Source organism: Lytechinus variegatus, chromosome 12 (genome assembly GCF_018143015.1).
Source record: "Lytechinus variegatus isolate NC3 chromosome 12, Lvar_3.0, whole genome shotgun sequence".
NCBI classification, from domain to species: Eukaryota; Metazoa; Echinodermata; class Echinoidea; order Temnopleuroida; family Toxopneustidae; genus Lytechinus; species Lytechinus variegatus.
The window spans coordinates 10,748,926-10,763,965 of NC_054751.1; the positions used below are offsets into that span (position 1 = coordinate 10,748,926).

A 15,040-nucleotide genomic window follows, 5' to 3' on the forward strand; every position below is an offset into this window, starting at 1 on the left:
GGAAATTACATTAAAATTTGAATAGATCCCCCAAAAAGAGTTTTGAAAAATTAGTTGTACACTGTGAGAAAAAACAGAAAATTTTACTGAAAGAAATAACCAATCATAATGTAAATTGTTATAACAGGAAAGATTTTCTATAATTTTATATCAGAATAGGGCCCCGTCTTACAAAGATTGATCCAATCAATCATAACTATATGGAAATCCATTAGTGTCATATTTTTTTCTACAGGAAATTTGCAAAATGTCCTTTGTAAACAAAGGAGAACACACCAAATTGTCAGAAGAAATTAATTAATTTATGGATATACTTTCATATCTAGAGAATATTTTGAACAAACATGCATTTTATATGTTGAATTTGCTGGCTTTCCATAGTTGCGATTGATCGGATCAGTCGCAACTCTTTGTAAGGCCCCAGAGACCCATGTCTGTTTTAGAAAAATAGAAAACAGTTTTATTACAATAAATTTGTTTGGTTACATACATCAAATACCAATTTTCTGTAAATTTTCACAAATGAATGTAAAATTACACAGTGCGGTAAGATTACAGGCTGCAGTGGCGTACCGTGGGTCACGGCATTGGGGGGGCACCAGCAAAAATTTTGAGTCACTTAGTGAGCGCGCGAAGCGCGCTCAGTTGTCAGGTATGCTGACCTAATAGAGACATTTTAAGGAAGCATTTATAGTCATTGTAATTATGAATGAAAATACGCATCTCAACAGTCAAATAATGCGAGCGCGAAGCGCGAGCTGAAAAATGTTGATATTCAGACCTAAAAAGGGACATTATAATCGATTTTGTAATCATGATACGTACTTGTCTCGCTAAACAATGCGAGCGCGAAGCGCGAGCCGAAATTTTTGTATATATTGACCCCAAACAGGGAGATCTTAAAGGTCAAGTCCACCTCAGAAAAATGTTGATATGAATCAATAGAGAGAAATCAGACATGCACAATGCTGAAAATTTCATCAAAATCGGATGTAAAATAAGAAAGTTATGACATTTCAAAGTTTTGCTTATTTTAACAAAATAGTTATATGAACGAGCCAGTTACATCCAAATGAGAGAGTCGATGATGTCACTCACTCACTATTTCTTTTGTTTTTTATTGTTTGAATTATACAACATTTCAATTTTTACGAATTTGACGATTAGGACGGAAGCACAAAATGTTAAAATAATGGAATTCCACGTGTTCAGGGAGGAATGAAACTTCATTTCACATGACAATGATGAGAAAATCAAAATATTTCATATTTCACATAATAAAATACAAAAGAAATAGTGAGTGAGTGATGTCATCAGTTCCCTCATTTGCATATCGACCGAGATGTGCATATAACTGTTTTGTGAAATGAAGCGAAACTTTAAGATGTCATAACTTTCTTATTTTACATCCGATTTTGATGAAATTTTCAGGGTTACACTTGTTGATTTTTCTCTTTTAAATCAAATCAAGTTTTTGTTGGGGTGGACTTGTCCTTTAAGGACTATATTTTAGGAATCCCTTAACAGTAAACTAGTACATATCTCACCATGCTGATTTTGTTAGAATTACATCTGAAGACATGAAGCACTTTTTGAAGTCATTTTAATCATGATTACTATAGGCATCTCACTAACAAATATTGCGAGTGCGAAGCGCGAGCTGAAAATTTAGATAATTCAGACATGAAGCGGGCATTCTAAGGCTTACTAGTAGGAATTCACTTAGACCATACGTATTTCACTAACCAAATGATGCGAACGCGAAGCGCGAGCTGAAATTTTTGATATTCAGATCAGAAAAAGGAACATTTTAAAGACTGATTTTAGGAATTATCTCACCACTCCACTGATGCGAACGTATTCACGGACAGGAAATGTTTCATATTAAGACCTTAACATGGGGCAATCATTTTAAGTAGTCATGAAAAAAGAAGCGTATGTCACTACATAAAACAATAATATATTTGGTGTATATTGACTTGAAACGGGAGTTTTTCATACAACAGGTTTATATATCTCTTTAAACAGACAATGCGAGCACCAGGAACAATGAAAACATAGACCCTGAGCAAATTATGTTTCATAAAGTTATGATAAAAATGTTTCCTATGTAATATAACATGACATGATTATAATGTAATATACCATTATAATAAATAATAATTTCTTCTTTCCCACTACGTTCCTCTTCCTTTCTCCCTCTTTTTCTCCTCCCCCCCCCCTTTTTTTGGTCAGCCGATGGGGGGGGGGCACGTGCCCCCCCATGCCCCCCCCGTAGTTACGCCACTGATTACAGGTGTTCTCGAGATTCTGCTGCAGGAATTCTGGGTGTTTTATGAGTAGACATTTTCTAACAGCATGCACAGTGTACGATTATTAGAAAGGTGATCTGCCTCTAAAGGCCACTGCACACCTTACGACTGTTCGCGATCCGATATTGGAACAAATCGCATTTTGCTCTTTTTCTGAAAATGTGAATGGAACATATCATTTCATTTGAGGTTAAAATAAATTGAAAGAATAGTAATATAACCATTTTGAAAGATTGCAAGCCTTTATTCTGGAGTAAAGGCCAAATTAGTTTCAAATCGTAGCCAGTCGTACGACTGCTATGACGTCATTACGACTAGATATTAAATTCGCTTTTATTCTAAGAAGGATGATAGCATAGTCACAGATTTGAACATAGGTTTTCGTACGATGATTTAGAACATAACACAGTAAGATATTCCATGTCTCGATATTAGCATCAAATTCTACTACATTTTATTCTGAAATCGGGTCGCAGACCAATCGTAAGGTGTGCGGTCGCCTTACGTAACATTTTATGTATGCAAACGAGCATTGATATTTGAGATATTTGACTTTTAGCTCCAACAATAAAATCATAGATTTGAATTTTCCTTAAAGATGGAGAAATCATGCGTTTTAAATCTTTCTCTCCAAACTTTCTCAAGAAATACTATGGATTAAACCAAAGTTTGCAAATTGTATCGTATATTTTTTTTAGTTTTGTCTTGTCAACTTTACCATTTGTATACATATTCATATCGTATATTTTAAAATGATTTGATCAACGATTATTTTTCTTGAACGTTATGTTTAAGGCGGAAATGGATTCAACAAATTCAGACCAACGCAATAGAACGGATATCGGTGTGAGAAAGCAAACAAAATGATTAAAGAATAATAATCTTTTAATATCTGACCAGTGACACAGACATGACAGATGGCTGGCATTACTCTGATATGTAAATACAGAGAGACGGGTGATCTATTTTCATCGCAAAGAGAAGGAATAGGAGAGGGGGAATGGGGTAGGCCTACTAACATGCATGGCCCTCGGAAGCGGGACTACTGAAGCAGGAGCCGCGGAACGGTTTTCAAAGTTTTCCAAGACCATGCGAAAATTCACAATCTTATGGTCATTTTTACGTTTTTGTACACGATTTTGAAAAAAAAAGTGGGGGGGGGCTGACCATGCAAAAAAATCACAATCCTATGGTCATTTTTACGTTTTTGTACACGGTTTTGAAAAAAAAAAGTGGGGGGGGCTGACCATGCCAAAAAATCACAATCCTATGGTCATTTTTACGTTTTTGTACACAGTTATGGAAAAAAAAGTGTGGGGGTGAAGCCCCCAGACCCCGCTTCCGCGGCCCCTGGGTTGATGTCCTAAAATGTAAAAAGTTGACCAAAATCACCTTCATTTTGGAGTGAAAACCCCTTTGCTTGTTTGCTTGTCATTTTTCCGAATCAGCACCCCTCTAAAAAAATCGTTCATTGGCCCATGGATACAGAAGCGTATACGGGCCAACTTTGTTCTTATTTCTCACATGAATGATTAATGCTACAACAACTAAACATTAATTGAACCTGTCGCGCGTTTATTCATACAGACTTTATAGTATTGAATTTACTACCTATTTTCCTTTATCATAAATATCCTTTCTAAATGTTATCTTAACATTAAAATCTAGTATTTCGATAATTGTTTCACTCGCTCAATCAAATGAAATATGATGAAGTAAGCTTTCATTATGTGACAAAATCTGATAAAGTTATGATAAGAATATAGATTCCTAGAACACATCCTTTCTCCTCCTACCCCCTCCCTTTCTCTCTGTCAATGTCCATCTCTACTCTGATTGATGATATAATTCAAAATTGTATTTTTTATCATTTTCGTGCAAGTTATACATAATGATGTCACTTTTTACTTCATTTGAGGCCTTCACATAATTGTCTTTTTCGCGTCAATGATTTCGTTTTAATATTTTTGGAATGATGGAAATGAATTGAATAAATAAGTCTCTGAGGAATTCCAATAGGGAATCCCACAATATTCTAATATTACTCTTATTCGATTCAAACAAAGTCAATTGAATGATTGGCATCATGCCATCATAGAAATATGAATATCTGATAAAATGATAATTTTGGATATATATACGATAAACGAGACAAGTAGCCAGTACATTATTGAAATCTAAGCTTCGAGGAACACCTTAAGCTAGTTAAGTGTAATCATATTATTTACCATCTAAATAAAGCCCAAATGTCCTTACTTGTAGTACGTACCCGGTGACAAAAATCAGCTCACTATAGGCCTACTATTAATTGTGACAAAGCCCCCTGTTTTATTTATATTTCAACCCAGGAATGTTTGGTTTGAAAGACTCTCCTTAATTCATGTTTTATTGAACTTGTTCATCCAGAGTAGTCATAACAAAAGATCCATGATATAACGGATCACTAGTTAGACTCAAATGACGTTGGCATATAAAATAACATGTCTAACATACAGACTATACAGTACGCATCAAAAAAAGTTTACACTTAGAAAAAATCCTGTAGAATTATACATTTGTAATAACCTGAAGATATTTTATACATTTTAACATTGGTATAGATCCATTTAAGCAAATGGCGATATAACTGTCGAAAAACATTTCCGCTTGAATGAGTACCACTTACTTTTGAAAAGTTAGTGAAAAATGATTTGCGCAGACATTTGAAATAGTTATGCGAATAAAAGTAGACCTTAACCATGAAGAAGACGTGGAATTTAGCTAGAAGAATTAATTTGAAGATCTCTTTACCTTTTAAAACTTGTTTCCTTGCCCAAAACACTTCGAAGAGTGCATTGTGCCCCACCCCCACACACCGAGACCATCATGACGATATTTGCTTTACACTAAGCTGTGCTTTACATGAAAAGGCTTAGGCTTGATTTAAATTTGTTAATCATTGTCAAGCTTTCGAAAAGTATGGAGAAACGAGTATTAAATGAAAAATGAAATGTAAACCCAATTTTAATGACAAAAACTTAGTGAAAAAATGATGGAGATGTCTGATACAAACTTTTGTTCAGATTCAGTTATGTCCTCAGATCCAGCTGGCACAAAAAGGGTAAAGGTTGTGCTTATTATGTGTTGAAATTTCAATTTTGGTGGCAAAGTTGTTACAAAATGCTTGAACGTATCCGTTTTATATCAATGGACTAAAAGTGCAAGGGAAATGTATGATAAATTTTTCTCAAGGTAAGTTTGATTTCGCCCTTTCCCATTCAATCAGCGTGAAAACGAGCATTTCTGCGCAAATAGATTTCTGTGAACTTTACAAAAATGAATGCTCACTCTAGTGTAAAATTCTGTCAAAACTTTTACTTGGATAGATGAGACCCAAACCTAAGATTATCTGTGAAAAAAATTACCCACATGTTGTACATTTTTTTAATTCCCATGGCTTTTTCAAAGTGTAAACTTTGTTTTGATACGCACTGTAAAATATCCTCAGAAGACAACTGTTATTTACAAAAAAATAATAAGGCGCTTGACCTATTATAAAAAAGGGGGGAAAGAAACATAACAAAACAACCTTCTGCTTTGATAGCCTTTTTTTATGATGGTATTCAAAATGATGGCCCACTTGCAGCATTGCTTTCCTAATTTGCATTTCCTTTGTGCTATGGTATGTTCAACAGTTTCAAATGATAAAAGAAAATTACTAAAGTGGGGGAGAGAATATATTGTTGTGACTTCATATTCCATTTCAACTATGATCTTAATATTCTAAACCTATAACAATTCCTGAATGGTGTAAATATTATTAGTTGGAATACAGTTTTTTCCGAAAAAAACGTAAGAATATGTGACCAAATGATACGGAATAATAAATGCATATAACAAGATGGAAAATCATTTTTTAAGCAAAAAAAATGTTAAAAGTGTCTCAGATGTTGGATGAGTATGGCAAACCATTCAAATAGAAAGATGTAAAAAATCAAATAGATAAGGGCTTAACTTTTGTTGAATAATTTTTGCTTCTTGACTGTTACAGTTTATGTCATCAAAATGTAAATTAATCTTTCTATCTATGAAAACCTTCATTCCAATGTCGAGAAAATTAAATGTTAATTTATTAATTAATTGATCCCATCTTTAACTATTGGTGGCATCACTATAGAAAAGTAATTTGTGTGTCAAAGTAAATATTTTACATTTCGTGTTATATATATTTAAACGATTAAATGACGATTATGGTTTTCACCAAGAAGAAATAAGAAAACTTTTAAAAAGTCCTCTATAATATATACGTATTACTAAAGATATAAGACTTCGAGGATTCTGAATAATATATGAATCCTGCCGACACATGGCCGAGGTTTGGGTATTCCCGTGTACTCACAAGTTAACAGATACACTTTGTGCATTTTGCAAAGTTTCACCTGAAACTCTTGCGCATTTTTTTTTATTGCCATTTCGTAAATCAATTTTGTAATTATCTTGGTACACTTTTTGCTTCACTAGATCTTCATCATTTTCTCTTAGAAAGATATGCTCTCGGCGTCTGCAAGCCTTAGTTCCCCAGAAATATATTAATTTTTGAACTTTTTGCTCCTGTCAGGTAAACTTATGCCTTGTTCCTGAATTGGTTTCGAAGCAATTATCATGATTATAGGCCTATATCAGATTTCCCATGAAAGGGAACAAAGCCCAACGTAGATCGTCCCACCAGCTTATTTTTTATTGTAAACATACCAGGATTTTTTTTTTTAACAAATATTGGTTAAGGTTTGTGGAAAATCCATCCATCAAAGATCAAGAAAGATATTGTTTTGTTTGTGATCTCATAATACGTCAGCATCGGCCTCTTTGTTTGTAATAATTATATGAAATACATCGAATGCATTTCAATTTTATTCAATTCAATTCAATAATGGTTTATTTAAAACATGCCTCGCAGCCAAAGGCTGAATAAAAACATGTGTACAATTTACAATAGAAAAATACTTAAATACAAACATGCAATGACATAAAATTACTAGAACTTCTTATTGTAATGCAAGGAAATAAATTGTTGCAAGGAAATCAATTGTAAATTAAATCATAATTGTATTGAACATAATAAATATTAAGTATGCAAATTATAAACACTATAATGAGGCACATTGTACATGCATGAATAAAAAGTATTAGAAAAGAGAAGATGGGGAAGGATAGAGACAGCATAGGGAGACAGACAGAAAAAGTGGGAAAGGGGAAAGGGTAATTAAACGGAGATATAAATAGAAAGTACAGAGAGAGGATTGGGCCAGAAAGATGAAGATTAAACAAAAGGTATGCATGTATGACAAGAAATTATGTACAGAGTAGACTGAGTGGGCCAAGGCGTAGAATGAGGATGACTATCCTAGCAAATAAAGAAAACTATATCAATCATATCGTCGGGGGGGCAACAAATTTATTTAGTTCTCGTTTAGTAAATCTATGAAGTAGGGGATGGGACTATTTCGGAATCGACTGGTTTTGCATTTGAATTGATTGTACTTAGGGATTTTCCTTAGCGAAATGTATAGCCTTTTGGGAGGAGGGAGCAAAGTTCTGCAGTGTGGATTAATTGTAAGAGATTTAGCGAATTTTTTAGCAAGAATTTTCCGTCTAGAATCCAGAGTTTGAATGTTGATTGTTTGGCAAGCATCTTCATACGACGAGTAATAACGTCCGAGTATAATTCTGCAGACTCTTTTCTGTACTCTTTCTAGGTCAGCGATCTGTTGTTTGGTCAAAGTCCCATTGAAAACCGGTGTGCAATATTCTAATAAGGGACGGATATATCCAACAAGGACAGTTTTTAGATCTTCAACAGGCATTCCATATTGCTTGAGTGATCTGAACATATAAAGTTTCCTATTACACTTCTTTAGAATTTCACCTACATGTTCATCCCATTTCAAATTTGACTGTATTGTACTTACACCCAGTATCTTGGCGGAAGTGACGAATGCTAGAACAGATTCACCAATGTGTAGGTCATTACGAACAGGGGGTGTTTTCATGAAAGTTACATTCATACCAAAGCACTTGGAGGGATTCAATTTCATATGGTTATTTTGTCGACCAATTTTGCAATTCATTGAGACATTCTTGTATTTTGGGGGTGATGATATTACTCTACATTCTGCCAAAGTTAGGTCATCAACATATTTGAAGTAAGGAATAGTTGAAGAATTACTTGCGTCATTGATCATAATCAGAAATAGTAACGGACCTATATAGTTTTGTACCTTGCGGTACTCCTGTATTATTTTCCAAACATTGAGATATTTTACCCTGATACTTAACACACTGTTGACGACACTGTAGGAAATCAACAACCCACTGAATCAAGCATGGTCGTACATCAAGATCAATCATTTTACGGATAAGGATTGTATGGTTTAATGGTTTATGATAACAAAAAATACTTCTTCTTTCAGGTGCGGGGGATAATATTTTGAATCTTGACTGAAGGTACAAGAAAAGCCCTTTCATTTTTTTAAAGAAAATTACATTTTATTGATTTTTTTTCTTCAAATTCATACGATACATAAATTGAAGTTGCTCGCATGTGACGTCTCTAATAAAAAAATAGAACTATAATTAAGCTATATAAACCACTGATGAAATTCCCCCAAAACCTTCACCAATATGTTTTATGCCATTTATGCAATAAACTTTTTTGTTATAACTTCCCCTTTAAGTTTAATGAGTTATTCTTCCTCCTAAATTTCTGGTAAGCTTGTTATGAATGCATAAAAAGAACGAAATTCACATTTCATCCAACATGCTCAAAGCATTTTTTTTTTACAATGCGAAACAAATTTTTTTAAAAATCTACAAAATTGCTGGAGTTGCATGCATTTATTTTTCCATCGGCACCCAACCCAATTCAGCTTGATTGATGCAATTTCGCCCTCTCTCGCTCATTGCGAATTGCCCGGTGAAAAATCGGTTACCAGTACCGGTATCCGACTCTAGCTACACATCGATCCGATACTCCGAAGGGGAGTATTATATTTTGTAAACAGTAGAGCTAGTCTGCAGGCTGAAATCACCGGTGTTATGGTGTTGTTTGTCATCATGCTACACGAAATCTGATCGAAGAGGAGTAAATTATGGAATTATACCAAGCGGAGGATAACTACATCATACAGGATAAGGATTCCAGCTTGTGGTGCAGTCGAGTGGATGGAAAGTTGATCCCACAACCAGGTAAGCTTACCGCGGGGCGCGGGCCGGGCCGGGGTATGACACAGACAGGGCCGGGTTGGGGAGAGATGCAGGCCAGGGTAGGGCCACCCATGGGTTCATATCGTCTCGCGAGCGAAGGATTATCAGTCATTAGCACGCGACACACCACTACACTTCGAAAATACAGTGGGCTTTTGCCCACATAAAATATTATGTATAAATAAATATTCCACATCCTGCTATGACACTTACCGAATCATTTAGATCCTTCCGTGACTTCTCCTTGAAGTTTCTTTCTAAAAATATGTATATTTTCTTGATCTTTAGTGAAGATTTTACGGAGATAGAAATCAGTCAGCGTTGATATCAATTTTCTGAAGAGGGCGCGCGATTTATATTCATATCAAAGACACGACAAGGGAAAGAATAGGCACCTACACTATTTTACATGCATATCGACGCAAGGCATTACGCAAAGTCCGTGAAGTGTCCAATCTTTTCATTGTATAGACTTTGGTATACCGTATACGGGTCATTCCATCTGGATTCACCCAGTGGTTGCACCCGACCGTCTCAGAATTTGTTGTAATTTGGTATACATAAAATTCAACATGGCCCAAGCACAAAACAAAAAAATTAGTCCAATCGGTCCGTCGGTTCTCGCGCTACGGCCCGCCCTTTTCTCCGTGTTTTGACAAAAATGGGCGTGACCTTCAACTTTCAATGGCCACTGCGTCGTTACGTGTTGACCAATTTTCATGAAACTGGTACCATTTGATAGGAAATTCAGAGAGGAATCCAAAACATGCATCGAATAATGTATTGGAGCAATTTATAAGGTCATGACCTTTGACCTTAACTTTGACCTTGAGTTTGACCCCCGGACAAATAATTTTTTAACTTGATTTTCGTGTATGTTAATTATTGGTATGATATTGACAAAATATGTTAAAATCAATGATGATATTTTATTTCTTCACCTTTAAAAACTCTTCCAAAGATACCATGAAATTTCACTCTAGTCCCACACACTGATATTCATGTTAGTAAAGTGTTTACCAGTTACATGACTTCTTCCAATCTTAAGTTACAGTATGCAAGCACATGAAAAGAAATTAAGCTTAATCAGTTTACAAATACAAGACTAAACCTTTATGCTAATGAATAGGTATCTGTTTAGGCATTTTATGATTCAGCAATATATATCATATACATATATATAAATGTATTTATTTTGATGATAAAAGTGAAGACTTTACTACTATGAATATATATGATATATATTGCCGAACATCAAAATGAATATATATTGATGAACATCAAAATGCCTAAACAGATACCTATTCATGAGCATAAAGGTTTAATCTTTTATTTGTGAACTGATTAAGCTTAATTTCTTTTCATGTGCTTGCATACTGTAACTTAAGATTGGAAGAAATCATGTAACTGGTAAACACTTTACTAACATGAATATCAGTGTGTGGGACTAGAGTGAAATTTCATGGTATCTTTGGAAGAGTTTTTAAAGGTGAAGAAATAAAATATCATCATTGATTTTAACATATTTTGTCAATATCATACCAATAATTAACATACACGAAAATCAAGTTAAAAAATTATTTGTCCGGGGGTCAAACTCAAGGTCAAAGTTAAAGTCAAAGGTCATGACCTTATAAATTGCTTCAATACATTATTCGATGCATGTTTTGGATTCCTCTCTGAATTTCCTATCAAATGGTACCAGTTTCATGAAAATTGGTCAACACGTAACGACGCAGTGGCCATTGAAAGTTGAAGGTCACGCCCATTTTTGTCAAAACAAGGAGAAAAGGGCGGGCCGTAGCGCGAGAACCGACGGACCGATTGGACTATTTTTTTTGTTTTGTGCTTGGGCCATGTTGAATTTTATGTATACCAAATTACAACGAATTCTGAGACGGTCGGGTGCAAAATTGCACATTCATTGGGTGAATTGGCATGGAATGACCCATACGTATTATTGACGTTCGTCAAAGCTTGTACTGCTGGTTTCTTTCCAGGCACGTATATTATTTTCATTTTTTTTTATCAGTCATCTTTTTAAATTAATGCAAATGAGTGTTATCATCACCAATAATAATCATTAATTATGTTTTTTGAAGGCATTTCATTAATTGGTGCCCATAATTAGTAAATTAATCATGAGGATTGCGCATTCAAAGAATTTAAATACAGTTATAAAATTACCGAGGAGCTGAATCAAGGTTGTGAAATTATTAGCACCACCAACGGGCTTCCTTGTATTTCCGTGGAAGAGACAAGCGAAGTCACTTTCGAGGCCGAGGTAAGCAAAATGTGCTTTTTTTATCGGATTATTATTTTATTATTATTTTTATATTCAACAAACTCTTGCTACTTACCGGCAAGAGCCCCAGTGCATAGCGAGAAGGAGCTTCGGCAAATATTACTTCAGCAATGAAGCGATGTTTGCCGACTACTTCGAAATCCAGGGTCAAACACGGTCTATTGTACGAGGTTAGTACATACTAACCTCGTACAATGTGTGAGTGGGGTAGGGCCAGGCCTAGACAGCTGGCAGCCGTCTGTTTCGAGGAGTTTAAAAAAAAAAAAAATTATTTCTCCTCGTACACAGACGGCTCGCTATCGTGCAGCCACCATTAGGGGACTTGCAATGCAAATTCCCCCGTCGGGGCTCTTCAATTTTTGTCTTTAATAAATAAAAATTTTGAAAGTTATTAAACGCGAACAAAATGCAAATTAATAATAATATTGCCTCTTGGCATTAATTGCCAAAAAACTGAGAAAAATCAAGTTAAAGGGAACAAAAACAGGGACTTACCTCGGCTGTCGCGCAAATTCACTTCCCCGTTTTATCCGATCTTAAGTAGGCCTAAATAAACATATGGCCATTAAGTCCCCTGTACAGATCGCGCTAGAACTTCGGTATCTGTATTTGATGATGAAGCCAACGGAGTTCAGCTGAACAACCAACATAACAGAGACCAAAGCTTTTGGTCTAGGACAGGCCTACCTCGGGCAAAATTGCGTTATTTATCTTTGTTGTTATATTTTTTTTCTTCAATTTTTACAATAAATATGATTTCCATCCTACCTTTGTGACTCGGAATTTCCGATCGAGTTCACCATCCCAAAGTTCGGGTAGGTGGAGCGTAGTGTAGTGGTAGTGAAGTGGAGTGGAGCCTTCATGAACTTCGCACGAGGTAGGCCAGGCCAGGATCAGACACTCATGTATACCCCGTTGTGTGTTCAAATTTTAGAAAGTCATTTGGAAAAATTTACAAGCGAAGTTTCATCAATTTTTAGTACCGGTACAAATGTTGGGAAATGTATAGAAGATGATTACAACTTAGTCTTAAGACTTATATTACAAGTTGAGGTCTATTGAATGTGAATTCATATTTTTAGCGTGATCCAAAGACAAAAAAAGGCTCCAAAAATATAAAGTGTTAGGACACCCGACCCCCCATCTTACATGTAAAAAAAGTGGAGCAGCAGAGGAAGAGTTCCTATTGCGACACCACCCAAATTTGAAAATAAAAATATGGAGAATGTTCAAAATAATATAGATTTAGTCCTAGGGGAGAACATATGATGGGAGAGAGAGTGGAAATACATAAATAAAATTATGCCCCACTTGTACCTTCCAAAATATGGCTTTATTCCATCAAATATTGACTTAAGGCTAAGTTTAATAGGCAATGGTAGCCTTGAGGCGAGGTCGGGAGGACTCCATGATGATATTTAAAAATGTTTTTACATACTTTTACATCACAGAGCCTTGAAATGGTTGCCATACATGTACATGCCTAAACAAAACTTGTAAACACGGATGGAGAAATCCATCCATATTTAGAGGGTGAAATTGGTTAGTTTCTCTTGATTTTATTTGTATGTGAACCTTCGCCTAATGCATATAAAAGTACAAGAAATATGTTAGTATAAATATTAAAGCTTACACGTTTCTTACCAAACCAATCTTGTGTAGATCCCTCTATCCATTTGTAAACACCACAAACTGACCCTTGAACTGCTTCGATATGACGTAGCTTCGATGAGCTATGTTTTTTTTAATACGAAGTGCCATTTTGAACAATTTATAGATAAAAATTATCATTTAACAAAAATAAAATTTGAAACTTGATTATACATGTAAATTATTATTATGATAATAATTATTTATAATCAAGTTTCAAATTTTATTATTTGTTAAATGATAAAATTTGGTTGTGCAATTGTTTTCTAATTATATGATAAAAGCCAAGCAGGTATAACATAAGGTGAGATCTGTCACATTGTGAAAAAGAAAAATATGTACATGTGCATCCTTAAAGGACAAGTTCACCCCAACAAGAACTTGATTTGAATAAAAAGAGAAAAATTCAACAAGCATAACACTGAAAATTTCATCAAAATAAGAAAGTTATGACATGTTAATTGTTAAAGTTTCGCTTCATTTCACAAAACAGTTAAATGTACATCTCGGTTGGTATGCAAATGAGGGAACTGATGACATCACTCACTCACTATTTCTTCTGTATTTTATTATTTGAAATATAAAATATTTTGATTTTCTTGTCATTGTCAGGTGAAATTAAGTTTCATTCCTCCCTGAACACGTGGAATTCCATTATTTTAACATTTTGTGTTTCATGCAAGGAGGTCCTAATCATCAAATTCGTAAAAATTGAAATATTGTATAATTCAAACAATAAAAAACAAAAGAAATAGTGAGCAAGTGACATCTCGACTCTCTCATTTGGATGTAACTGGCTCGTCCAGTAACTATTTTGTATAAGCGAAACTTTGAAATGTCATAACTTTCTTATTTTACATCCGATTTTGATGAAATTTTCAGCATTGTGCTTGTCTGATTTTTCTCTATTGATTCAAGTCAACATTTTTCTGAGGTTGACTTGACCTTTAACTTAAATTAAATTTGTATTTAGATGCAAAGCCTGTTTTGATGCCTGCTCATCATGACTTTTCATGCATATAGAAAATTTTTTGCTTTCTATAAACAGTTTTTTAAGTGTACATTGTAATGTTTATTACTGTAAAAGCCTCCTTTTCACCAACTGACAAGTTTTTTGTTTTATAGCTTTAAATAGTAAACTGCTAGTAGGGGAAAATGCATTACGCAAACATTAAAAAAAAAATCGAAATTGGAAGTTATTCCAAAAAGAATCTCAATATACAAAATGAAAATTTTTATGATTTAATTGTAGTGTGTATATGTATACAAAGAGAGGGTGCTAGATGGCAATAATGGCTGAAACAATGTAATTTTGAATTATAATAGGTTTAAAAATATCCAGTGACTACTATGCTTTTAATAGAAACATTGAACAACTAACCCTTTAATAATAAGTATAGCTTTAGACAGGCTTTAAGACACATCATGCCAGTTTTGTGTAAATACACCCCATAAAACAAAATTTGAAGTAGAGAGACATTAAGCAGCAATTGAAGATGTAAAAACAGAGGAACAAAGTGTTTTAAAAAAG

General features: G+C 34.4%; 1 protein-coding gene across 1 annotated transcript in view; it reads left to right on the top strand.

The window, feature by feature from the left end:
- Positions 1-9,327: 9,327 nt before the first annotated feature.
- The window catches only part of LOC121424683 (phosphatidylinositide phosphatase SAC2-like), a 60,008-nt gene continuing 54,295 nt past the window's right edge, over positions 9,328-15,040 (top strand). The window contains exon 1 of the mRNA XM_041620427.1: positions 9,328-9,536. Within this exon, the coding sequence (XP_041476361.1) occupies positions 9,440-9,536 (97 nt within the window). The 5' untranslated portion in view covers positions 9,328-9,439. The remainder of the gene's footprint in view (positions 9,537-15,040) is intronic.